The sequence below is a fragment of the Fukomys damarensis genome, unplaced genomic scaffold (assembly GCF_012274545.1).
Source record: "Fukomys damarensis isolate Sample0158 unplaced genomic scaffold, DMR_v1.0_HiC HiC_scaffold_19, whole genome shotgun sequence".
Taxonomy (NCBI): Eukaryota; Metazoa; Chordata; class Mammalia; order Rodentia; family Bathyergidae; genus Fukomys; species Fukomys damarensis.
In genome coordinates this window covers 19,374,675-19,401,579 of record NW_022900931.1, presented here as the reverse complement: position 1 = coordinate 19,401,579, position 26,905 = coordinate 19,374,675, and the positions used below count along the sequence as shown (strand labels likewise).

Genomic DNA, 26,905 nt, shown 5'->3' with positions numbered 1-26,905 from the left:
TTTTTTTTTTTTTTCATGTTGGCAGCCAAGCTCTTAGTAGAACCATCTGTCTTTCTATTAGTATTTTTGAGGCCTGTTTTGAAGCCACTTTGCTTGGCAAAGTCACTTTCATCCTTGGAAACGATTTTTAAAAAAAGTTCCGTGGCTTTTTGCCGAAGAAGAGTACTATGTAAAAAATCCACATGGCTGTTCATTTTTGTTCTAAAAGAATATGGCTACTTTGTCTTTGTCTTGAATCAGATGAAATTAGAAGTGATACAACTCCAGTGTGACTGTTGGGATGAGAGAGGCAGGGATTGCAATTTTCGCAGTGTTTTTATGTTCCTGTATCCCTTGGTGAAGCTTTCTTTAGTCTTCCTAGCAGATTAATTGGTGGATAAATTGACTGCTTTATTTTTTATTTTTTTCCTAAAGATCATTGCATGAAGATAAACTGACAAATTACCTCTCCTTTATGTGAAATGAAAAAATCAGACTATTAGTGGTCACTGAGCATCCCATGCCTCTTCCTGATAATGGTGGAAAGTTAGCTTGTTATCCTGGGTGACTCCAGTTTGGGCAATCGTACCCTGCCTACCTAAACCCCTCTTGTAATCTCATTTGATATTATTTTCCTCCTTTTCCCAGAAACTACTGTGTAGTATTGCTATGTGCTTCTAAACAGCTGCTGTGCTCCCCTCCGGAGGTGACTGAATTTCAGTTGTAGGTGAACTTATCCCTAAGGATGCGGTGTGCTTGAACACGGTAATACTTATTGGACTAAACTCTTGAGGAACATTTGAAAAACTTTCAGCTATTACAGCTTATTTGAAATTTTGCTGATTTGTAGAACTCTCTTTCATCTGGATTTCTGTTTGTGTAGTTTAAACAAATCTCCTGCTGTCACTTTGTGCCATTTGAGCTCCCACACAAGCTCACCCGCTTAAGGCCTGCTCCTTGAGGCATGAAGCCCGCCAGCAGCGTGACCCCCGCATGGTCTCCGTTCTCCTAATAATCAGCCGACCTCTCTTCTGTGAAAAGCCCGAAGCCTGTTGTTGATCAGAAGCAGCCGTAACCTATCCTTGCAGAAGTCCTCCAGTCTTCTCCTCTTTTCTAACTTGCGTTCTGGAAATCACCTTTTCTGATTCCACCAGAATGACTAGGAACTTTATGAGAAATATCAGAAACAGGAAGGATAACAGCGTTAGAGTTCGTGTGCATCACCTAAGGCCTTGGTATTTTCTAAGGTCTGATTTACTTTCTCTTTCATCTTGCACAATGGAACACCCACAATTTCCTTTCCTTTGCCCAACTACCTTCCTCAATCTATCTCATTTTCAGGATATGATCTTAAGATATTTCTCCATCATTTCTAGTTCTCTTTTCATTCTCATCTTCCTACCCATAAAACATGTCTGCCGCACTCATTGTTGGGTATTACTGTAAGTAAAGTAGCAAAAACTAGATATTATCTTTGGTTCTATAGTTCTCTTCACCTCTGATATTTGCATTCTTTTCCTAAATATTTCTTCACTTCTCACTCTAACCTTGCAGCTGCTTCTGAATCTACTGCCTGTTTGTTTTGTGTTAGCTTCCTGCCAGTCTCTGTCCTAGGCCTCTCAGCTTTCATCTCTGAATGCCCGTTGGATTATTCTACCTATCCTACTTAATTCCTTGTGGTTCTCTAGCGCCTACACGAGAAATCTCAACTTTCTTACTGTGTTATCCAGATTCATAAAACAGGCAGACTGCTCACTTCTCGATCTGTCTTAAGTTTTTTTGCCTTTTGAAAATTGCTGAGAGTGTCCTGTTCATGGAATTCACGTGATGTTTTTCTTGTCCCTTTGCTCATCTCTCTCCCTGCTTAGAATTCTCTTCCCACACCCCATCCCTGGTCATTAGAATTTGCCCAGAAAAGCATTATACTGTTTTGATCTAATGTGTCCTTTTCTCCCACAAGGTAGTGAAATTTTAGCAGAAGTAATCTGAGTATTAGTTAATCTGTAGTAGTCATAGTCACTGCTCATTACTTACGCTAGGTAGAGTCAGAATGTTGCCGAGGACACTGAGTTAGCTAACTGAACATCCCTTTGTCTGGCCCTGTTGTTTATCCATTCACCCCCCATACCTGTCGCACCCACCTACATGAGGCCCTCGTTTACTTCTGACCATTAGAAATCTCTTTCTAGGGCTCCTGCGATGTACTGTCCAAGTCTTCACTGTTGAATTAATGGCAGCGTGATGTTGGAATTCTCTACATAACTGTGCATTCATCTTTAATCCCTAGCCACGAAACCGCATACTCTGCCTAGTGAAGGTTGATTAAATCAATAAATTGACAAATAGAGCTGTGAAGGAAGAAAATGGCTAAAGGTGTAGATAAGGTGGGAAGGGTAGGGGAAAGCTAATAAGGGAAAAGGAGAAAATATGAGAAACTGGAAAAATGGAAATAAAGTGTTTGTAAATGGGGAGGGGAGGGGGGGTGAAGGGAGGGCAGGGACAAGGGGAAAAAATGAGAACCAAGACCTGTCATGTGAAGGTACAGGACCCCAGTAATGAATGTAACTGTACTCTATACCTAGATTGTACCAATAAACTCAATAAAAAGAAAAAAAATAGAGCTGTGAAACTGGAAGCCAGTTTAATAATCTTAAGCATGTACATAATTTATTGATTTAAAGAAGCAACTGAATAGTTTCATCATGGAATATTTACATTAAATAAGAAATATTTAACTGAATGATTAATAAATATTTACTTTTTCTTTTTAAATATGATGATATGGTTAATTTGTGTTAAAATTCATAACATTTTAGAGGCTAAGACTGTAGTATCATGTCATGAAGAATAAAGAGTATTAAGACATAACATTTCATTTTTAAAGTCTAAAAATATAGAAAATAACCTTGTAAGTGTATTATGATTTATTCTAATTTGTGAATAACATGCCCCATTAAAGACTAAAATTTTGTGACAAAAGTATTATTCAAACTTAATTAAAAAGTCACACATTTAAAACACTAATTAGGAGTATAACATGAATTTTATTCATTAAGTATAAGAAAAGAAAGTGCTACTGATTATGATTTAGAGTTACCAAAGGTACAAAATGAATTCCTAAATCTGTAACCAATTAGTTTTAGAATTTTCCCAGAAAAATATCATATTGTTTTGATCTAATGTGTCCTTTTCTCCCACGTGGTAGTGAAAGTTTAGCAACAATAAGCTGAATATTAGTTAAGATATAGTAACAATAGTCATTGCTCATTACTTATACTAGTTATATCAGAATAGTGCTATGAACACTAAATTAGCTAATACCGAACATTTGTTCCTAGGGAAAATACTGTTAGGTTCCTGTGATTCTCTCATCACTGTATTTTCTTCAACTCATAAATATATAACCTTGTTTTTAATGTGCATTCTGTTTAAAGATACCTTGCTCAGAATTAATTATGAATTCAATAATATTGAATTCACACCCACTGGCACTCTAACTCCTGTCTGAATGGATTTCATCTAATGAATCTGTTTTCTGCATAATGCACATCACAAACTTCTGGCATGTAGGGACCCTAGACACCAGATATGGAAGCCTTCTGAGCACTAAAGTTGCCCAACAAATCTTTTATTGCTTCTGGGAAGATCCATGAATAGCCACAAGAGTTCCACTAGTATTGATTTTGGAGTACAAGTAAATTTTATCAAGTAGGTAAATTTGCAAATGCAAAATCCATAAACAGCAAGAATCTACTGTTTTGAGAGGTTTTTAGTTATGTACACGATTAACCTCAGATTTGGGCTCATATTTATTTTACCATTTACTTTATTCTGAACATTAGTAATATAGTACTTTACAATGTGTCCGATTATTGTAAAGAAACCCCATTGTTGGGAACATGAAATTAGGTGAATTTTCTGTTTTAGCTCTTTCTCCTTTCCCTTGTAGTTCCTCTTTTAGTTCTGCATGCCCCCTTCTTTCCCCTGCATTTCCTACTGTGTACAGGAGAGAGTACTAGATTAGAAATCAGGAGATATAGTTCCAACATTAACTTTGCTTTTACCTAAATGTAGAATTATGAACAATTTCTTTGGCCAAGCTGCATCTTATTTCCTTATCACCGTAGTACCTATGTTGTCTCCTATTACTTATTTACTTTAGACTGTATTACTGTTTATATGTCATTTTTAAAAAATTTATAGACACTAAAACAAATTATAGTACTAAAGATATCAATAATTTAATGCATAATATGAGTATAGAAAGTACAGATTTAATAGAAGCCCCAGAATTCAACGCAGTTTATTCCCTAAAATAGCAAAAATCTATCTGAAAAAGTATAAAGTGTTAAAGGAACTGGACAGAGCTGCAGTCCGCAAGGATGCCAATGTACAAACAACTAATTAAGCAATCAAACCAAGAAAAAATGTCCTATACAGTGGCAATAAAATTTAAAAAAGAAAACCTCAGAAATCCAATTACCAAGAAAGTTGCAAGAGTTGTTATGAAACTGCTGGTTAGTCTTACTTGTCTACCTGACTGGCTTGTGGGAGGCCTAGAGAATGAGTAAAGCTCACCTCTGAGTGTGTCTGGGTGGGTCACCGAGGCGGGACAAGACATCAGGCTAACATATTCAAATATCTATTCCATGTTCTAAAATTAACATGGAAAATAAATTAAAAATCCAGACAATATGTGAAAAAGAAAATGATAATGATAGAGTACTAGCCTTATACTTTATTAAAATTTAGTGCCAAGACGTGTAATGAAAACATCACGATACTGGAGATGGCCTATCTGTCACTTGCAGATACACAATAAATTTCTAATAGTTCTGAATTCTTTTCTGTTTCTTCATGCAAACATCATTCTAAAAATCATAACGAGTGAATTGCTTTCTGGTAGTTAGGTAACTTAGTGTTCAGTCCTTTTTTGGACTTTGGAGTTGGTACGTGGAAGTATAACTAAATGAGTGACTATAGAATCCAACCAGGCAACCATCCCACCCCCACCCCCTGCATAATGGGGACTGAATTTAGGGCCTTCATGAACAGCTACATCCCCAACCTGTTCTTTAATTATTTTTAATTTTGAGACAAGATTTTGCTAAGTTGCCAAGACTGGGCTTAAACTTGCACTTCTCCTGCCTCAGCCTCCCACATAGCTGAGATTACAGGCGTGGGCCCCCACATCACATCTGCCTTCAGCTTCTTTATGGTTGCTGTACACGAGCTCTAAACATATAAGAAGAGATAAGTTACAGCCATTTTCTTAAATAGGCTTATAGGTCACAGGGAAGACTCAGTGTTATACAAGTAGCTATTATTCAAAATAGTAGCTTTGATAAATTAAAAGAAGTAATAGTTCTTTCTGCCTGAAACTTGGAGCTGTATAAGTGCTTCAGAAGCAAAGATATTTTCGTGGGTCTCTAAAGTCTTTGGAGAATGAATGCAATTTTTGCAGGAAGAAAAGAAAAAGAGAAATCACTAGTTAAAACAGGAGGAAATGTTATTGCATATATTCAGGAATGAAAGAACAAAGGCCATGCAAGGAACTCTTCATGATTTGTCAAGAAGAGTGGACATGTGAAGGAAGCAGCAGAAACATCTGGAAAGATGAACTGGAAAGAAATTGTGAGAAATCTTGAATGTAGGGCTCAGGGATTGGTCATTTTTCTCCATACAAAAACAAATCATCCAAAGTTTTTAAACAAGAGTGGCATATGAAACACAGATACATGACTCATTTAGAAAGAATTTTATGAAGAATATAACTTAACATCCATACCTACCCTGGTGGGAATCCCAACCTATGCTAGCCATGGAGAATCTTCCTCTCCACTACTTACATACCTGAAGGTGCTTTGTGAGGGACAAACGATTTGTTGACATTAATGGAAAGCTTTCTTTTAAAAACTACTTTTCAAGCCAGGATGCACACTGGAATTATCAAAGGAGCTTTAAAAAAGACTGATGGCTGGAACTCACCCCTGGAGATCCACATTTCACTGGTCTGAGGAGGAGTCTAGGCACAGGGAGTTTTCAAAGGTTGCTACGTGGTTCTAGTAGACTTTGAGAACTGCCCTGAAATAGGAAACTCTTGTCCCTGCAATTCTCCACATCATTTTTCTTAAATATTAACATATCTGAAATATGGTTGCCACTTATAAGCCCTGTGAGTCTTTGATTTGGAGATCTTTTATCTTCTTCACTCCAAAATGCTCTTCGTAAATTTGTCTGCTTTAATAATGCATTGTATGAAATATAAAGCTGACAGTAACTTTTAACCAATGTAGCTTGTTTGTTGTTTGTTCTTCTATTTGTTATCCTGATATGATCCTCTTCTCACACTGAACTAGCCCCCATACTGTTTGCCATGGGATGTTTGACTCCGTGTTTTATTCCATGCTTACTCTCTTGCTCCATATGTCTTTTCCTTTCCTTTCCTTTCCCCTTCCTTCCTTCCTTTTTCTTTCTTTCCTTTTTTGGTTTTTTTTTTTTTTTTTTTTTGGATACCAGGGATTGAACTCAGGACTTTGCACTTGTGAGGCAGGTGGCAGAATCACTGAGCTAAATCCCCAGCCCTCAAGCATTTTAAAATTTCGTGTGTGAATATGAGAGTTTTTCCTCAAATAATGAAGAGCTATTTATATGTAAAATGATGCACACGGGGAAGTAGGAAGACCATGTTCAAATGGGAAAGGAAAGGAGGGGAGGGGAGGGGGGAGGGGAGGGGGGGGGGGGGGGGGGGGTGAGGCGGGGATTTAGCTCAGTGGTTCCGCCGCCTGCCTAGCAGCAAGCGCAAGATCCGAGTTCGATCCCTGGTACCATTAAAAAAAAGAAGAGAATGGAAGGAAACAGTGGAAACAAAGCTTTTGTAAATGGGGAGATGGGGGGGGATGGGGGAAAAGAATTAAGATATATTGTGGTACAAGTACAAATTCCTTATGATTCAAGTGATCCTTATGTATGACAAACATGTACTAACTAAATAAACCAGCAACAAAAAATACACAGATTTAGTTTTTATTTTATAAGATAGGGTTAGTCCTAACAATTGTTGCCTTATTAAAAGATTTCAATTCATGCTATGAGGTAATAATTTTTTAACCATTCAATTTAGTAAAATAGCAGAAAGGCTTATACAAAATACTGTCTCTGTTCCTGTGAAGAATGCCATATAGGGTAAAGATTCATCAGGCTGGAGGTTGAACCCCTCCCAGCTGTAGGATCTTCTGGTTCTCCCGTCAGAGGTAGTCTCAAGGTATTGTCTCAAGCCCAGTGCTCTGGCAAACTTGTATGTGCCAGCATTTTGAAGTGGATGAGTGATTCTCTCTTATCACGAAGTAAAGCAGGGTGGGAAGCATGGAGCACCAAAACTTCTCCTCTTTGATTCGCTCTATCACGTTCAGCAGGTTCAAGGTCAGCTGCCGCCTTTAATGATTCCCGTATTCCCTCCTGATCAACGGACGCTGGCTGCAGCTGCCCAGCAAGGATTCCTCCTTCCTCCTGGCTTCAGCTATAAGGCTGGATGCAGTAAGTACCATTGACTTTTCCTTCGGAAGTGGGAGGAGGGAATGGCTTTAATTTGGGCAATTTTATGTGACATGCCACACCAAGAAATGAGATCACATGCGCAGCATTTCGGCATTGTTATTTCATTTTAAAGAGGGAGCACACAGACCATGTGGAAAATGATTTATGTTGGTATTTATCAGAGCTTAGGTTATTTCTGTGCTCCTAAGCCAGTCCTTGCACTTTATAATTCACTTTCATCTCTTCTCTTTCCAATGTATTCTTAAAATATGATTGTAATTGTGGAGTTCATTTTATTGTTACATAGGCGTGATGGTAATATTTTTCTCAGTAGCTTTTCATTGCCACTATCATAAACTCAGATTCCTTATGTGAATTAGTTGACCCTGCCATTTGTCACCTGTGTCTCTTCACAGCTGCAATTCGCACTAGTCTTTCAGCTCTTAGCTCAAACCGTGCTCCTTCTCCATCATCAGTGTTTACTTTCTCTGGCGTCCTGGACTTCTTCCAGATCACATCAGGGAGTAGTTGCCTGGCCTATGCTAGGTCCCTTTCCAATGATTCCTTTGGATCCTGTACGTTTCTGTTTCATTTTAATTGTAAGCCTCGTGAGGTACTTGTTGATTCTATCTCGTTCATTGCTATATTTCACCTTACACTGCAATGCTCTACAATTCTTTAAATGAGTGAACATTCTTTATGAGCTGTAAAAAGGCCACTTTAGCACTAAGTCATAGGTTACACCAGGATATCTTGTTTATATTGCTTATCTACTTTAGAAACCTTTGATTTTATGCCTTTTCTTCTTCTATTCAAATCCAAATTGCATAGTGTTAGTTTTAAAAACAAAGTCCTCTTTTTACAAAGTCTAAGTAGCCAAATTGCCAGCTGTATTCTGTTGTAACTGATACTCCAAAGAGGGGCTAGACTTTTATGCTAAATATCTTAAAACATCGTTACTTGGGCAAGAGGGGCTATAGAAGAATACTACTGAAGTATTTTCATTGATGAAGTAGAACATTGTTGAAAATTAGTGAAATATTACCATCTTATATATTTATGTAGAATATCAGTTTTTAAATGTCACTGAAGTCCTGCCCCACATACATGTTAATAAATGGCCTGATTAACATCTTGCTCTGCTACTGCATTTAAGAAACTGTCCATCACTAGAAATCAATTCTTTCATGTGGTTCCTACTTGAATTTTTATATGTGAAATTTTAATACATATTCTTAGTCTTTAAAGCTTTCAAGTTGAAGAACTGGAGTGTTATTTTTAAAGCATACAAAGTAATAGGAGATGACTAGATTGTAAAACTGGTGTTCAAATAAAAGTGATCAGAGCACCAGTCTATAAAAATTTGTGCTTATGCGGTACTTTGTTCTTTGTCATTTTTGCACTGCTTTTGGAAACCTCTCTCTTGACTTTGGTTTCCTGGGTGTTACAATGGTGTTCTCACACTGAGCCCTTAATTTATTCATTTAGTATTATGTGCAGCATCATTCTAACCTTGCAGAAAATCATTCATCCAGACATACCAACGTTTTAAAATAAATACTGTACTGCATCTGAGTATTTTAAATTCTAAGTATATAATTCTGAAGTCTCTTGATACACTGAATTCTAAGTTTTTAGTCATAGAATAGTTTTTTTTTTGTTTTGTTTGCATTTTCCTAAGGAGTTACTTTTCACATTAGGCACACGTTGCCAATGTGTTTTGGGTAACCTTGGTTACTAAAATGAAAAGGAAAAGACACTTTAAAAAATCATTAGTTGCCTTAGACTGCACCTGTAATGTATACATATAGACCATTTCTCTTTTCAAAAAAAAAAGGTTTTTTTTTAAAGCAACTGCAGAAATAAGTCCCATTAGCAAATATTGTGCTGAAGAGAAAACCACACTGAGTGTGAACAATAGCATAACTGTAGGTCTGGAAGGGGTCAAGAACACTGCTGCCTCATTCCTATTTGACAGAGTTGGTTTACTAAATTTGTGCAGTGTCAATGTAATATGGCATGGAGATATTTTTCCCTTTCTAAAACTGTTAGTATATTAACCATTTAATATTTGCACTGTCAGTGCTTAAAGTTATAAATGACACCATTTTTGTAACCTTGCAAATAAAATAAAATAAAATTTTTAGTCCTGCTGGCAAGCTTGGAACTGAAATCATGCCATACTCTAGAATGAAGCAGAAGTCACTTGGGCACTTTGAGTCAGTTTAAATGTGGATCTGGGTAGGTGTGATAAGCGGTCCAAACAGTCCTCTTCTACTCACACTACAGGAAAGGAATAGAGGTAGACAAAGAAATCTCACCATCTCTTCCCTTCCACGGAACTTCCAGGCTGGCCATGAACTTGCTCTGTGCTCCAGGCTGGCCTCCAACTCTTGGCGATCCTCCTGCCTTGGCCTCCTGTGTGCTGGAATTACAGGTGTGTGCCACAACACCTGGCCAGTGAACACATCTTATTTTCAGAAAAAGATGCTAAGTTTAAATTGGACATAGAGATATTTTCCTTTTGTGAAGTGTGATCGTAGAAAACATCACATTGTACAACATCTCAGTGCAGTGGAGATATCCAGAATAAAGCTGTCGGCCCTTTCTTCCCTGCTAGAATGCACACCGTTAATCAATATAATAAACTAACAGCAGCACAGCCAGAGACTATAAAGCTCATGACTAGCTTTAAATAATGTGGTCCACTCTTACCCAGGACCATGTTGACCAGTTGGTAAATATTGAGATATTAATACCAGAAACTCAAATTCGGTTTGGACATTTGACATTAAAAGAATAAAGCACAAAACACTGATCTTTATGGATCTATATCTAGTTACTGTTTCCTACTTGTTTCTTAAAAATCTTAACATACTTGCAAACTTCTGAGGAAATTAAACATCATAATTAATATTTTAATATCCTCCATGTATATGTAGAGAACATAAAAATAATTATGTAAAAGCACTAATTTGACTAGTTAACTGCATTCTGAGACCAATTCATTCAGGAAAAAATTTGGCTAAATAATCTGTATTTGTAACTTGTCAGTTCCTTTTAAAACTATTAACGAGGTTGCTATAAACACATATTTTCATAACACATAATTAAAAATTTCCATTATAAATTATATTTGTGGATGCCTCACTCATTTTAGTCAGAAAACAATCTTGACTGCCCTTTAAATAAATTTGCAAGTAAGCAAGGCTTCTGAATGATAAAATGACCAGAGGTGGAAATGAATTGCTCAGAATGCACTTCGCATGGTTGAAGCGTCCAGGGACGTAATCCATTTGCTGCCAGAGTAGAATCCTAACCAGTTAACCCAAGATTTCTATGTGTGAGCTGGGGAATTGGTGTCACACACGTATTTTGGAAATAAAACTTTAGTGCCTTTGATGTGTGCAGAATAATTTCATATTTAGGGAGTATAGCACTTTTGTGTTTGCTTATCTTAGAAAAGTTCTACTTTATAAGGAGAAAAAATAAGATTACTGACATTGAGAAATGGGAAGAAAGGAGCAAAAGGTATAGGGAAGGTGGGACGGGTAGGGGAAGGGTAATAAGGGAAAAGAAAAAAATGTGAGAGAATGAAAAGATGGAAATAAAGTGGTTCTAGATGGGGAGGAGAGGAGGGGGTGAAGGGAGGGCAGGGACAAGGGGAAAAAATGAGAATCAAGACTTGTCATGTAGAGGTACAAGATCCCAACAATGAATGTAACTGTACTGTATCCCTAAAATGCACCAATAAACTCAATTAAAGCTGAAAAAAATATAAGGAGAAAAAAAATTTTGAATGTGCTTATTCATGTTAGCTTAATACTTTAGGCTTCAGAGAGCCTTTTGAGGTAGTATGGTTGAAGAGTGTCAGTTGGGTCGGTACCACTTTGTCTCTCAGTATGGCCATCTCTGCAGCACACAGCTTCCTCAGAGTCCACGCTCAGGTCAACAGATGCTCCTTCATAGCACACATTTTAGAAAAGGAAATGAGAGGCATCAGCGCTTCTCTTACTGGTGACTGCAGCCTTCTGCTCCTGTCTTTTCTGTTTGGCTGTAAAATCACTACTCGTATAATTGTTATAGTTACTGTTGATGCTTTAGAAATTTTGACAGGGATTCATTTTATGTAGAAAGAAAAAAATCTTTTGGAAAATCAAGATCCAATAAAATAGTCCATTTTCTATATGTAGTATAAAATAAACAGTTGTAAAGGAGCTAATTTGATAGTTTAGCCCAAGGGGTCAAACCGAGTGTGTCACATAGCTGTAGATAGAGTCTTATCCCAGTAGATGAGCAGCGCCTGGTGCCACAGTTCCCAGACTGTGTGCCAGGGTTCCCAGATTGCTGGCACTAATTCTTAGAGCCACGTGGGCTATTGTAAAATTTAAAGGAAAATACAGAGGAATTTATGGCATACTATGTACAGTATCATAGTTAAGTTGTTCGAAATTACTTACATAATAAACTTGAGTGCTTGGGTATTTCTTTTGTCCTAAGGGTACCATAAAAAAAAATCACTGAGCCTCTGATAGTGCCTTAGTCCAAGAAGATTTGAGAACTCTCCACTTACTCTAGTATATATTTGTCCTAAAAAGTTATGGTGACATTTTTAACCTGGAAGGTATTATCATTCACCTGTCATCTTGTCAACCACAGAACAGAATGTTATAGCAGCATTTATTTTGCATTTACAGGACTAGGTACCGCATCAGAACGGATCCATTTAGTCTACACTAATTGATTCTTCCATCTATGTGATTTCAAGCGTCTAGTTTTGTTGGTATTTTTGTTTGTTTTGTTTCCGTGTAATCAACCCAGACTTTTGAAATAGGCAACTACAGATTGAGTGGTGCTTCAGAGGAGAGAGTTGGAATTAGGCTTTGTTAATTCTGCTATTTTGATTATTCTTATTAAAGTTACGGAGCATCAGTTGCTGCATACCTGAAATGGTTTAAAGAAAACTCATTTTACTGAGTAAGTGAAATTATCAACAGTATCTGTCTTGTAAGGTTATTTATAATTGATAAATACTGAGATAACAAAATACAATGCCAGGAAAACACTGATCTGTTTTTTTAAGACAAGATTGTAAAACCACACCCAGAATTTACTTGCATTTCATGTCTAGGATCAGATTCAGTCTGCACATCTAAATGAGGCTTCCTCTGACTGAGGAAAATAATAACTGTTTTCACAAAAATCAGTACAGCAATGATGGAAACATTTGCTTGGTTTGATAGAACCTTAACTTTATCCATTTTCATTGTAATCCCTAAATTTAGAACTTTTTTTGTTGTTATTTTCCACTTGTCTGTTCATCAGAGTTCATGTTGGAAAGATCATACAACTTTTAGAAAACGTATTTAGTCACTCTTTGGGTGGTATGAGATGTGAAATATAGTCATACACCCATTTTTCATTTTAACACATTAATTTTTCAGAAATGTGCTAAATAAAATAGCCGTATAAATGTACTGATTGAAACATTTATTTCCTCATGAGATTACCTTAAATAAATAGAAACTGATGAGCCAAGCTTAATAAACTTAAAATATGCTGTATGTACTCTTCATCAGTTTTCTGAACAGTGCCGTATTTCCGCTTCCAATAAAAAGGAAACTCTCAGTAAGTAGTTCCTCATGCACCACAATAAAATTAATATTTAGGAGTTAAATACCATAAACTTTCTCAGGCCTATTTGCTGACATGTCCCTGTTTTTAGTTAATGTCACACGTTTCATTGTTTCATGGGGTATCATATGGGTTCCATTATATCTTTCCTGGAATAAAGGTGCATGTGGCTGACATGTTAGGAGACCGCATGCTAATTTCTGATTTAACTGAGTCAGCTTGTCAGCTGATGCTGGTCCGCAACAATCCGTGCTCAGTCACCGAATCACAAGCTAGAAGCCATTGACATGATAGGCTGTCGCCAAAGTGACAAAATCAGAACGAGGTGTCCTCCAGATCACATACTTGGTAGATAAGCAGATGGAAGAGGCTCTAATCGGATCTTCAGACTTGGTGTTATGCAAGAATTATCAAGACCAACTCTTCACCCTACTTCTCTCCCCTCACCAAATCTTGTAAACCAGTGACTTTGAGAGAGCGTGACTTTGCTGTAGAGTTTTGTAAATGTTTATTCTTGTAAAGAATCACTTTGGCTCCTGAACAGTCAATCAGTCATATAATTTCCAAATTGAATGAGTTAGATTAGTGACTTAAAAATATGAAATGATTATAAAATAAAGAGAAATAGATATGGTGATAACTACCTTCCAGTTCTCATGCGAGAAATACTTCTAGGTCAGTAAACTTTTTTTCATAAATGATAGATTTATTAACATTTTCTCGAGTTTTGTCATAAACGAGAGATACAGCAGTCACAGTATTACGATTTGGTACAAAGATAATAGCCTGTACTACGTATTACTCTTTATAAAGCGTAGCACAATTGATTTTAAACATCGTAACTCTGTGAGGTGAGAAAAGATCTGTGTCAGTGGCCAGTGTTGAATCCAGCACCCTCACAAATAAAAACAAGAAAACAAAAAAGCAACAGCCTTCTGTTTGATCCATTCCTTAGATGTTATTAGACCATACTAACATCTAATATTTAAATTTTTCCTGTTTTCTTTTTAACACCTCAAGATATAAGAATGTCATATATTTTAAATTAAAAGCCCATTCAGCTTAACATTTTCTCTCTGACATGATTCTCCCCCTGCTAATGTAGATGTGTCACAGGGAAAGAGTAGCTAATGGCACTGTGTGTGATCAGCCTAGGGCCTCAAAATGTGGTATCATCCTATGCACTTGCCAGTCAAACCTAACCCTTGGACTTCTAGGGTCATGTTTTAGTTGCCACAAAGGGCAGCAAACTCATCTCAGCAGTAGACTCACACTCACTAAGCTCATCAGAATGAAGTCTAAGCATATTTGTTGAGTAAATGTAACTGGTAATGATACTGACAATGACAATTTCCAGTCAGCCTGTCACGGCAGATAGCTCCATTAGAAAGTGAACTTTTTGTTGTGTGATTCATTGGAAAGCGTAGAAGCAGAAAAATATGTAATAGAGAGCTGATGCTAGTATTTTGCTTCAAACTCCAACAGATACATAGCTTCTACAATGACCGGAAAAAATTATGATCTTCAAATATCATGTAGAATAAGACAAGGCATTCATTTGGATACTAATTCAGCTGCTGTAAAAGGCCAAAATAATACTAGCTTAAATATGATAGATGTATTATATTTTTCACTCACACAATATTACTGCTCATGTGTGTGTCAGTTCCACATTATCACATCCTACACTGCTTCTTTTATTTATTACACTACCTCTCATAAATTGTGGATGGTGTCTCATGGTCTTAGATAGCTTATCTAGCTGCTATATGCCCATTCCAGACACTGGAACGAGGCAAGGCAGGGCAGACCTCAGCAGCCGTTTAAAGGGTATCAATCATTTCCTCAGTAACTTGTTGTGGCTCTGTTTTCAAAGAGCCACATTTAAATTTCTTGTAATCCTTTTCAGCTCATAACACTCTTCACTTCTTTTTTTTTTAGATTTTTTGAGACAGGGTCTCACTATGTAGATGAGACTAACCTGGAACTCACTAGGTAGCCCAGGCTGGTCTCAAACTCACAGCAATCCTCCTGCCTCAGCCTCCGAAGTGCTGGGATTACAGGCGTGTGCCACCATACCCAGCCCACTCTTCACTTTTTTAACATATTAGGCAATAGATTTATACAATCTGAAGAGAAACCAGAGTATTTTTTTAACACATTAAAATAGCTATTATTGGTTGTATATGCCTCAAACCATGTAGAAGTATAGAAAAAAAATTGAAAGTTACATGCCTATACTCATATGCTCCCATAACCCCACATTTCAGACTTAACTACTATGAATGATTTTATGTATATTTTCCAAAATTAGATATGAATGTGCATCATGTATATGTATTTATGTGATGTAGATATGTATATTTGCGTGTATATATAATCTCCAAACATGGGTATACAACATATAGAATGTGACATATATTTATAATATGATACGTAAATTATATAATGTGTGTTATATATGTGAAGATAAATGCTATATAGACTGTTATGTACTTATAAAAAACCATGGATATATTTCTTCCTCCACACATCTCGATTTTCTTGCATGATGTTAAGTTGCCTGCACTGTTTTAATTTGTGTTTCCCACTAATGAATACATTAGTTTGCCTACACCATTTATACTTTCAAACCTTGCTACAGTACCAAATAAATGGTTCATATTACCAGTTTCGTACGTAGTATATATTACTTTATATTAGTTTTTAATCTTCATCTTTAAAGTTTTTAACCTGAAAGAGTACGTCTTATTTCTCATGTGCTCTGAGTTGTGAATGAAGGGTTTTTAACTTTCAAAATTGTTCTGAGTTTACCTCTGACTAAGTGTCAAGCGGGCTTATAGTGGGAGACTCTTAATTATCTGGCTTTAATAAAATTTATCAGAAAAAAAAACTTGGATAAGGGCATTGAAAAGCCTTGATAGTCACAGTGCCACTTCATGTTGTTATTCTGTGTTTGGGGAAGTCATTTTTTTCTCTGTGCTCAGCTTTTCATCTTACAGGTAACCATTGTAATGTCTATCCTATTTCAGAAGTAGATCATACAATAAAATTCAATAAGTACAGCCATTTCTAAAGAATTTAAATTATTGTGTAAGTGCAGCACAGTATTAAATGTATAATGCTATTTTTAAAATGTGTAATATGTCACAGTAAAAAGGATTTTTAGTAGTTGATGATACAAGCCACAATATTTCTGACCTTTCAAGATATTAGTATTGTTTGCTTCCATTTGTGGGGTGGGATTCTACAACATTTCTTAATTTGCAGGGGTCTAAAATCTATCATTTTTTGGGAAACCTCTAGCACAAAGAATCATCCCAAATGTGCATACCCTAGGCTTACTATCTCAGTGGTTCGCCATCTTCCGATTTCGTTACCTGGACTCCAGGTGGCGTGGTGCCTATTAGAAGTCCTGGCAGAAAAGTGGAAAGAGGAGAAAGCGTGTCAAAAATAGAATGCTTAAATCAATGATAAAAGAAAAAACACTTAATTTGGTCTAGAGTAGCTTTTAAGCATGTCCCTCTTCTAGATTCCTACTTTATTATGTTTAAATCATTTGATGCACTTTCTTTGTATCATTCATTTCCTCATAAAGACACACAGGGAAAATATAGAAATAATAATCGAATACAGATCTGGATGTAGAAGTCGTTTCTTTATGAATCATTCTCTCTGAGCCATTTCAAATGAATCATTGTGTCACTGTGTAAATGATGCCTCACTAGTAATACTCAAGCATCGAAGGAAAGAGAAGTTTCTGAGACTCACTGTCATCTTTTCAGGGACACTGAGATTTCTTTGATAATCAGTCCAGGAATTTTTATTAGCACTAGAATTCTTCAATTAATGTACTAAGAGATGAGAAAAAAGGGCTGTATCTACCATTGATAGGTAGAAAGGTCTTCCCGTTCTGAGAGGTGTTTCCTAAAGAGTTCATAAATTAATCTCTTTCTAAACTAGCCATCTAGCTATTGAAGAGATAAAGTTTTCATTTGCTATGCCACATTAAAAAGTCATAAGAGTATATATTATGTAAAAGAATCTCTTATTGAAAAACTGTTAGCCTGTGACAAAGCAGTTAAGAACTATCAATTACCTCAGAATAACTTTTCAAATAGTTGTACAAACAAGAGCTAATTTATCAATTTTATTTCCGCCAATAAAATTCACTTAAAACATTTATATTCCTTACCATTCCATACGAGTTAATACAAAATATTAGAAATTCTCATAAAAAGATTCAAATGTTAAAAGTCATTTTATATTTTTCTAGCGAATCTAAAAAAGCTTTACAGGTTTCTGCCTTTAGAAAAAATCCCTCATCTATACATATCCATAAGCTGGGTCCCACAAGACACTTTACGAGAATTGTCATCAATCTGTTTATAGTAAAGTGGAGAGTGTAGCTGTGTTTGTTGCTTTAAGGACAAAAGTTTCGAATCGCTTGGAGTTTAGAAAGCCACAAACGAAATGAAGTAATTGTGACAACAGAGGATATTTTCTCATTTCTTCGTATGAAACATCTATTCTTATAGGTTCCTTGATCATGCTAGGTGGTTTAATAACTCTTACTAACAGATCCTGAAAGTGAACATAAATGGTATGATTTACTGCATAAATTAATATTATCTGCTTTTAATATTTGATGGATATGGCCTACTTTTACAATCAAAGTTTACAAATAAGATTATTACAGGAAATTAATTTATCTTAACTGCTTTCTCTGGGTTCTAATTCCTTTAAGCCCTAAATTCTAGGCCTCTCTTTCCCCTTTCATTTTCTGTCCTCCCTTTTATAATCTATAGCTGAAAGTGTTTTTTTTGAATTAAACCCTGCACAAGAAAACTAGTTTGCTACTCATTTGTATAATTATTTGTTTATAGTCTGTTTCTTCTACTAAACCTTAAACTTGTGAAATTCCCAGAGCTCTCTTGTGTATTAGGTATTGGTTAATTTTTTAATTAAATAAAGTTTTCCTTTATTTTTCTGTCTAATAAACATCTTGACAACCTTCAATATGTTAAGCAGTATACACTGCTAGGAACTGGAGATTTGAAGGTGAGTAAGACACAGTCTCTGCCTTTAGGACTTGAGCAGTACTGGGGAGAATGAAATTGCTATGGTCAGAGGTTTCTGTCTCTGCCAAAATGTTTATGTTGGAAATTCCTAACCGTCAAGATGATGCTGTCAGAAGTCAAGAACTTTGGGGAGTGATTAGGTCATGAAAGAAAAGCCTTAAAGAAGGAGACAGAGACAGAGACAGAGAAGGAGGGAGGGAGAGAAGAGAGAGAGGAAGGGAGGGAAGGAGGAAGGAAGGAAAGAAAGGATGGGAGGAAGGCAGGGCAGGGAAGAAATGGAACAAAGAAGAAAGAGAGAAAAGGAAAGAAAGAAAAAGACAGGAAGGAAAAGAAAAGAAGCCAGGGAGAAATGCCTTTCTAGTCCGTTGTGTTAGGACTCAGCAAAAAGACAGCATCATTAAATCAAGAAATGGGATTTCTTGATGACATAAAATGTATCAACATCTTGATTTTGGAGTTCCCAGTGTCCAGAACTGGGAGAAAACATTGTTTACTCCTCGTAAGGTTCCCACTTTATCTTATTTTGGCAGCTCAAAAGGTCTAAGGCAAGGTTATAAATGATTTAATATGATAAAGATATATACATAACAGTTTAAGAGAAGTCTTTGGAAAAGGAATTCATTTCAAGCTAAATGTAGTAGAAGTATCAGGGAAAGGTTCTTAGGGTGGGGACCCCTAAGTTAAATCCAGATAAATGAACACATAAACAATGGAAGAAGGCATTGAGGCTGAAGAGATAAAGGAAAAAACATTCCATGCAGTAAAAACTGCCTGGATAAAGATGAACTAAATAGTGCAGAGTATGCATGAACTTTATGACCAGTTTGGTGTGAAGAGTAACCTAGAATTCAAGAAATGACAAGTAGATAGTTGGAGGGCACAAGAGCGATTCAAGGAAATACTATAAACTTTCTGTACTGGTAGAACTAAAGTGCCTGTCCCAGGGTTAAGACCACATGGGCATCCCTCTTTCTGTTTCACTCTCCTTCCCTTCTTCCAAATGAAGGCATGCATTTTTGGTTCACCAGTGCATTTTTCAGCCCCAACACGTAGTGTATACTCAATAAATATTTATAGCATTTTAAATACAACAAAAGAGTATTTATTGAATGCTTGTAATGAATGTCACTGGAAACCCAATAGAGAGTGAATTTCTTGTGCAGAGGATTGGAGTTTGGGAGACAGATTGGGAAGATCTTGTGGTAGAGAGAAATGCAAGCCAGAGAAAGGGGGAGAGGGGCCGGTGCTACTCATGATCGGATGTAACCCAGTGAGATCGAAACACCAGGAGTAGAGGAGGTTTCGGAGGAGAGATGATGAAATACATTTTGCACATGTGAAAGCTGAGCTTCCTAGGGAAGGAATGTGCAAAGCGCAGTGGGAAAGGGTCTAGGCTAGAGTCACGGAATTGGAATATATTATTGTGTGTGTGCTTGCCGAATCACAAGATTAGATAAGATCATTCAGAGAAGATGAACAGGAGAAAAGCTAAGCATCAAAGGTTCAATCAGAAGGAATATCAATATTTAAGGGATACAGAAAGAAAGGTAGAGCACCTTATTTCACAAATAACAGTGACCGCGGACAAGATATGAGGAGAACCAGTTGAGCATATTTTAGAAAAAGCCAAGAGAATATAGGTGTAATTAGAGGAGGGAATCAGTAATAGAATCAGCTGCTGCAGAGAGAAATTCATTAAAACTTGACAATTCAGAGGCTATTAGTAAATATATAAATGGCTTCCCAAAAGATATGTGGATTGAACTAAAGCATAGGAGATGGGTTCAAGACTGACTCTGAAGATCAGTTTCAAAGAACTTAAATGAGGAGAAAAAAATAACTGGAGGTGTTAGAGGGATCTTTAAAGTCTAGATAATTTTTTAGGATAGTAATTAAGGAAAAAATGTGCAAATCTCTTACCTTGATATATCTGACATCCTCAGTAGACTTTAATCAATCATCTCTGTATTTATTGCTACTATGTGAAGTGGCTGGTTCACAAAGACATCTTGCTCACTCATTTATCTGGTCCTAGAGCATTCCTGACTTTTAGCTCATTCATCTATTAATTGAACACATTTTATTGACCATCTGTGTGTTCCAGGAGCTACAGCTTAGACTTCATTCATCTTTTGTAGTTATTTTTTATGCAAGCCTAACTCAAGCCCAGGACCTCCCTGGATTCTTTCTCCAATGATTCCAGTACACTGTATAAAGTCCTCCTTTCTCTGGTGTTTGCTACTGATTTAGTGCATTTCGGTTGCTAATAAAACAATATCACACACTCTGTAAATTACAAAGAAAAGTTTTATTTTAATGTGATTCTTAAGGTCCAAGGTCAAGGAGATACATCTGGTAGTTCAGAAGTTATCACAAGAGAGTGGCCATCTTCATGTGTGCGTGATTTCTCTCTATCTTATAAAACCACCAATATGAAACCATCCGTGTACAAACACCAGTATTCAGTCATGAGAATCATGAGTGTTGACCTCATCGAATCCTAGTCACATCCCAAAAGCACACCCTCTAAGTCCGTACTTGGACACCAGAGTCCATCTTCTTAATACACATACCTCAGAATGGGGAAGCAACACATCAGTCTTTGGGGGACATATTAAACTACATAGAAATCATAACACTACTTTTTATTGTGGGCTGTAGCTCTACAGCTGTGTTTCATTTCACTTTCCATGTATGTGTTGTATGTATGTATGCAGTACTGGGGATTGAACCCCGTGCCTTCGTACAGAGCTACATCCTCAGTCCTTTTTTGTTTAAAAAAGAAAAAAAAAATTTGAGACAGGGTCTCACTAAGTCACTAAGTTGCTCGGGCTTGGATCAAAGTTGTAATCTTTCCACCTCAGCCTCCCAAGGCACTGGAATTACAGGCATATATCACAACAGCCAGCTCACTTTCTATATGGTAATTTATAACCAAAAGTGTCCTGAAGGGAAGGGCTGTGCCTTTTATTTCTCTGTATGCTTCACATTAGTAACTGTATCACTTATTAAATGTGAGGTGTTTCTGTACATTTTAAAAAATACTGCAGAACAGACTGTCCATCTGACTCAGCACTTATGAAGATTAAATGAGATTTTTATATACCCATATATTCACATCTGTATGGACGAATAGATGTTTATGTGTATATGCAAAATATTTGACCAGGTCTAGAGGTCAACACATATTAGCTTCCTATATTTCAGATCATTGGGAAAACAGTGACTCTTTTAAAAAGTGAAGTTGAAACAGTTAAATAACAGTTTGGGGGAAAATGATTTTTCTTTCATAAACCATATCCCAAAATATAACAAAAGGTCAAACTGTGCTTTTTTTTCTTCTCATTTTTTCTGTATTTCTTTCTCTCATCTAACAGGTTATCAGACCTCTTGAAGCTGATCCTGCCTCTCCTACCATTGTGATTAATTCGGATTATTATCACTTCCCACCTGATTTACTGCAATAGTTTTTAACATGTCTCTTTGTCTCAAGTCTCTCTTTCTTCCAATTAGTTTGTCCCTGGCTACAAAACTGATCTCTTAAGTCCAAATCCAAATGTCACTTTCCTCTTAACATTTTTCAGTGGCTTAAATTTGCTTGTGTGTGTGTGTGTGTGTGTGTGTGTGTGTGTGTGTGTGTGTGTGTGGTATCAGGGATCAAACTCAGGACCTTGCATTTCCAAGGCAGGAGGCGGAACCACTGAGCTACATCTCTGGCCCTAAATTTGCTTTTAAAATGATGCACAAAACTCTGATATGAGTCCTAACTACTTGTTAGCTGCTTCTGCATCAGGTACACTCAGAGGACTGTAAGTACTCCTAAATGTAAAGGACTAGTGTAGGATAATGGTTATTCTTAGCCCTGCCCCATGAACCTCAGGGAGATGCTTCTAAGCGAAGGCATCCAAATTATTTTCCCAATGAGATGACAGAAAGCAACTTGAAATGAAGGAGAGGAAAGCAGTTTCTTTCCGAACATCTGATCAGGGGCCCTGAAAAGTTCATTTTTCCCTAGACTCCTACAGAGCTCCGGATACATGGCAATCAGTGGTAAGATTAGGGTGATTTAAGTACCGTCCAGAGAAGATGATTAACAAGTCTCCGGTAAGCGATAGGAGTTAACTGTATGACTCACAGACAGAAGACAGGAAAGAAGGTTACAGAAAGTGGCCGCCTTTTAGTGGAACTGTAACAAATAACCTTCCCTGACTACCTAGTCTCTTTCCAGGTTGATCTTTCCTTGATCTCCACAGTGCTCTCTGTGCTTTTCTACTTGTCTCAGAATATCTTTATATGGATTTCCTTGGTTATCTACTCCATTTGATTAGAAACTCCTTCAGGGCAGGGAGTGTGTGCGAATGTGAGTAGGTTTTAACTTCTGTATTTCTCTGCACCTAGAAAAGGCAGCCTAGTTCTGTCAAGGACACAAACAAAAACAAAACAGACATGAAAGGCCAATAAGGGAATGAATGTCTGTATTTCAGTAAAGTGCTGTAAAACTTTCCAGAACCTTTGTATTATTAGTTCACCCTATGATAGGAAGTGAATCCTTAACTCTGGTTAAGACCATACCTGCTTCTCACAGATTGTTTCTGAGTCAATAATCCTGTGGGAAAATCGTTTTACTTGCCCTGAGTTATACAGTATAGAAAGCCATCCTTTATAATATGATTGGAGATAATTAATATCTAAATATTCATTACTATGATACTGATTCAACTAGCATGCTTGCTGAGGGGCTACTCTTAGCTATATCATCTGTATCCACAAATACTGTATGTTCACTTGTGTTCTGAAAACAGTTGACGTGCCTTAGTATATTTTTTTAACCTTTTGAAAAATTTTAGTTTTGAACTAGGATTTTCCAAGCTTGGCCTTGAAATAAGTAGCAAATTAATTTGGAAAGGCTTAGGGAAAAACTGTTCAAATGGTTAAAACCTAGGGAGAAGTAAAAAGAAATTACTTTGAATAGTTGAAAGTCAATTTGAATAACTTACAGGATTGAACTTTAAGAGTCAGAATTTTCCATTATCTGATTTTTACTAACTCAGTACCTCATGAGGTATTTACAAAGTAAACCTGTTGTAATATTTTCTTAGAACAGTTAATTGAAGGATGGCCTGAATAAATGACAGCATTTATTTCAATAAAAATCTTTTTTCCAGAAGCTTCTGAATTTTTCCTTTGCCAACAAGAACTACTCTGACCTTCTTTATGAAGTCTTATAGATTCTCTGTTCAGTTCTGAATGAAATCTTCATGAAATTTATTTCATATTTCCTTAATTAGATAGGTTGAAAAATTTCAGTGTTTTTAAAAATTTGTATTCAGAACTTGGGGCCGATTTCTAAATATTTTGAGCCTGAAAGATTTGTAATGAGGCAGACAGGCTTTAATAAATATGTGTTTATGTGCTGGGTGGAGATCATGTGGCTCCTTAGACACAGCCTTTTTATATTGGTTGACATTTTTTGTTTGTGACTATACATTTATATTTTGGAAAATCTATACAATTGGAGATAGGCAATAGTTGCTGTAATCTTTCTAATTCCTGGTGCCAGTCTTTTGTTGTGTCTGATTCACTTAAACATCAGATACATAGACTTATAGTTGTACATGGCAACCATATGAGTTTGTTGGTTGCTGTAAAAAAATATCAGATGCAGTGGCTCACACAGATATTTTCCTCACAGTTCTAGAAGCTAGATATGTGAGATCCAGGTGTTGGCAGAGTTGTTTCTTATGAGTCCACTCAGCCTGTAGATGGTTACGTTCTGGTCTTCCTAGGATCTGCACTTTTTGTGTCTTAATCTATTCTGCTTATATGAACAGCAGTTGTATTTGACTAAGGACCCCATATGACCTCATTTCACCTGTTTACATATTTAAAAGCCTATCTCCAAATATGGTCACATTTTGGTTAGTAGGGGTTGGGACTTATATGTATTCATAATATATGTGTTCAAGGGAGTGGACTAATTGAACGCATAATACACCTTTAAAATCATTTACCTTGTATAAATGTTCCTCATATATACATACATTTACACACATGTACAATATGACATAAGGATGTCATAGTTATCCCCATACATGTACATATTATGAAGTACCTAGATATTCATCGATGAGCTATAAATGTATATGCAATATTATTAACAATTAGACACTAGTAATATAAAAATACCCAAAACTCTTTTACAAGTGTTTGTCACTGACCTAAATTTAGGAGTAAGTCCTTTGTTCCTGGCATGGGCATACAAGTCGTCTTTAAGACTCCATATTACTTTGTCTCTGTCTTTCTCTCTCTCTCTCTCTCTGTCTCTCTCTCTCTCTCTGTCTCTTTTTTCTTGATGAACTGGAGATTAAACCTAGGACTGAATTCATGCTAGACAAATTCTCCACCATTGTGCTACAACCTCAGCCCACTCAAACTTATCTATTGCCTTTTTATATTCAGATAGACTCAAAATTTAGCGTATGAAAAGTTTCCCAACTGTCTGCCCTCCATCTCTCTTCTTCCTTCCTTTTTCTATCATCTGCTAAAACATTTCTCTCTTTATTCCTACAGAATGTTAGATTCATACTTTGATACATATTGTATCACCTTGAATCTCTTTTCTGCCCTCAACCCAAAAAACTTCAAGGCCAAGGCCACTCTTATTGTCACCTTTAACTATTTTCTAAAGATTAAAGCACAAAAATCTTTCTCCCTTACCTCCTGTAACCCTCACCGATGGCCAGTGCAACACAAATAAGCACTTAATTAACAAAGGTAGGTGTGCAGTGAATAATGATCAAGAGTTTCTTTGTTATATCGTTTTGGTCTCCCATAGAACCCAGCGGAGTTCTAGTCATGTGGTTGATGTTATGAGTGCTTATTAATTACAGCAGGGAAAGTGAGTTAGATAAAATGAGTTATTACTATGTAGAGCACCACAGGCTCTACACTTTTGCTTTGGCTAATTTTTAAGATTATGTTCATTAAATGAAGAATACAAATGAATACAGATCATTTTAAGCATTTATATAGTCAATTCTAATAATAATATAATAATATTTAGTATTTAAACTAGTTTGCATAAATAAAAACTTAGCTTTTAAAGGTTGAAACTTTCCTCTGTATGATAGCTTTATGGATTAATCAGAAACACCAAATAGTAAACAAAGCCCTGTTGTGTAACATAATTTCTTCCCTCTCCTGTGTCATGCTTTTCTTTTCCTTTTCCTACTTACTGTGTCTTTCTCATTAACAAATTAGGATGCCATGATAGTTTTTTCACATATGTACCTTTTTAAGAAGTTTTACTGGTCACCCATCTGTCACTACCCATTGCTTTGAAGCTGTATGTTGCAACAGTTCACAAAAGCGAAGGTACAGGCAAGTCATCTGAGAGTCTTGTTAAAATTTCAATTCTCATTCAGAAGTTACATGCTTCCTGACCTAATAAAATACCTGAACCTTAGTGGCATAAAGGAATAAACATTCATTGGGACATAGCCGTGCTGGGTGCCTCTGGTGCAGGATCTTTCACACAGCTGCCACAAGGTGTTGGCCTCCGTTTCGGACATCTCCAGGCTTGGCCTGGAGGCACCCACTTCCAAGCTTCTTCTCTTGGCTGTTGGCAGGCCCAGTATCTTTGCTTGGTTGTATTTTATGGGCCTCTCCGGAGAGCAACTTATAATCTAGCTGCTTGCTCCAGTAGGTGAGTGAGGAACAGGCAGGACAGAGCCAGAGTCTTTTTGTAACCTGATCTCCAAAGCAAAGATCTCACCAAATTTACTTTATTCTGTGCATTGGAAGGTAGTTACTAGATCCAGCCCACACTCAAAGAGAGGGAGTTACAAGAGGCATCATTCCAGTAAGGAGCCATCATTGGGTTTATGTGGGACACCAGGTAGGAAGATTGAGGTCTAAGTGGCCCCCTCGGTGAACACTAAGGTGCATGCAAGTGTGTGGCCACATTGCGGGGAAAGTAAAAACAGCTGAGATCCTCTTGTTTACCTGGGACAAGTACAATGGTGGGCGGGAGACAGATGGATCCTGTGGAACGCTAATTGTGCCCGTGTCAGAGTGAATAAAAGCTAAGGTGCACGCTTCACTCCCGGCTCTCTGTCAGAGGGAGCCAGGAACCCTCCGGTGCTCCAAGTTTTGGCCTGGTTCTGTGTCTTTACTTTTCGTCCTCGTCACCCCCTGGTCAGGTTTGCGCTCATAGGCTGGTTCCTACAAGTTTATATGAGAGGCCGTCTGTTTCAGTAGATTTAAAGTCGACGCTGAAATTCCACACATCCAGCAGTTCTTAAGTAAGGTAAGTGAGGCCAATACGGTTCACGGAGAATTTTGCTGGAGTCTTTGCCTCCAGTCCCTTTCTGTCCATCACCCTCCCATCACGTTCCTCTACTCTTCCTCTAGACCTCCTCTCCTATGGGAGTCACCAGTGTCCTTCACTTTACTAAGCCCAACGTTAAACAGAACTGATCTCTCTCTTTCCCTCTCTCTGAAATTCTTTTTCAGTGTGATCACTTGGTTACAATATCTACCTTTCTTGCTGGGGATTTAGCTCAGTGGTTCTGCCACCTGCCTTGCGAGTGCAAGGTCCCAAGTTCAATCTCTGGCACAAAAAAAAAAAAAAAAAAAAAAAAAAAAAAAAAAAAAAAAAAAAAAAATTTTTTTTT

The 26,905-nt window shown here is 36.9% G+C and overlaps 1 protein-coding gene across 18 annotated transcripts in view; it reads left to right on the top strand.

Annotated features, from left to right (window-relative positions):
* Sox5 (SRY-box transcription factor 5) overlaps window positions 1-26,905 on the top strand; it is a 936,135-nt gene that overhangs the window by 808,316 nt on the left and 100,914 nt on the right. For 14 of the 18 annotated variants that reach the window (XM_033766292.1, XM_010615329.2, XM_010615302.2 and 11 more), the window contains one exon: window positions 7,392-7,515. In XM_033766292.1, coding sequence (XP_033622183.1) covers window positions 7,392-7,515 — 124 coding nt within the window. Of the gene's footprint in view, window positions 1-7,391; window positions 7,516-26,319; window positions 26,539-26,905 lie in introns of those variants that run through there. The other 4 variants (XM_010615377.2, XM_010615285.2, XM_010615381.2 and 1 more) reach the window with 2 other exon arrangements.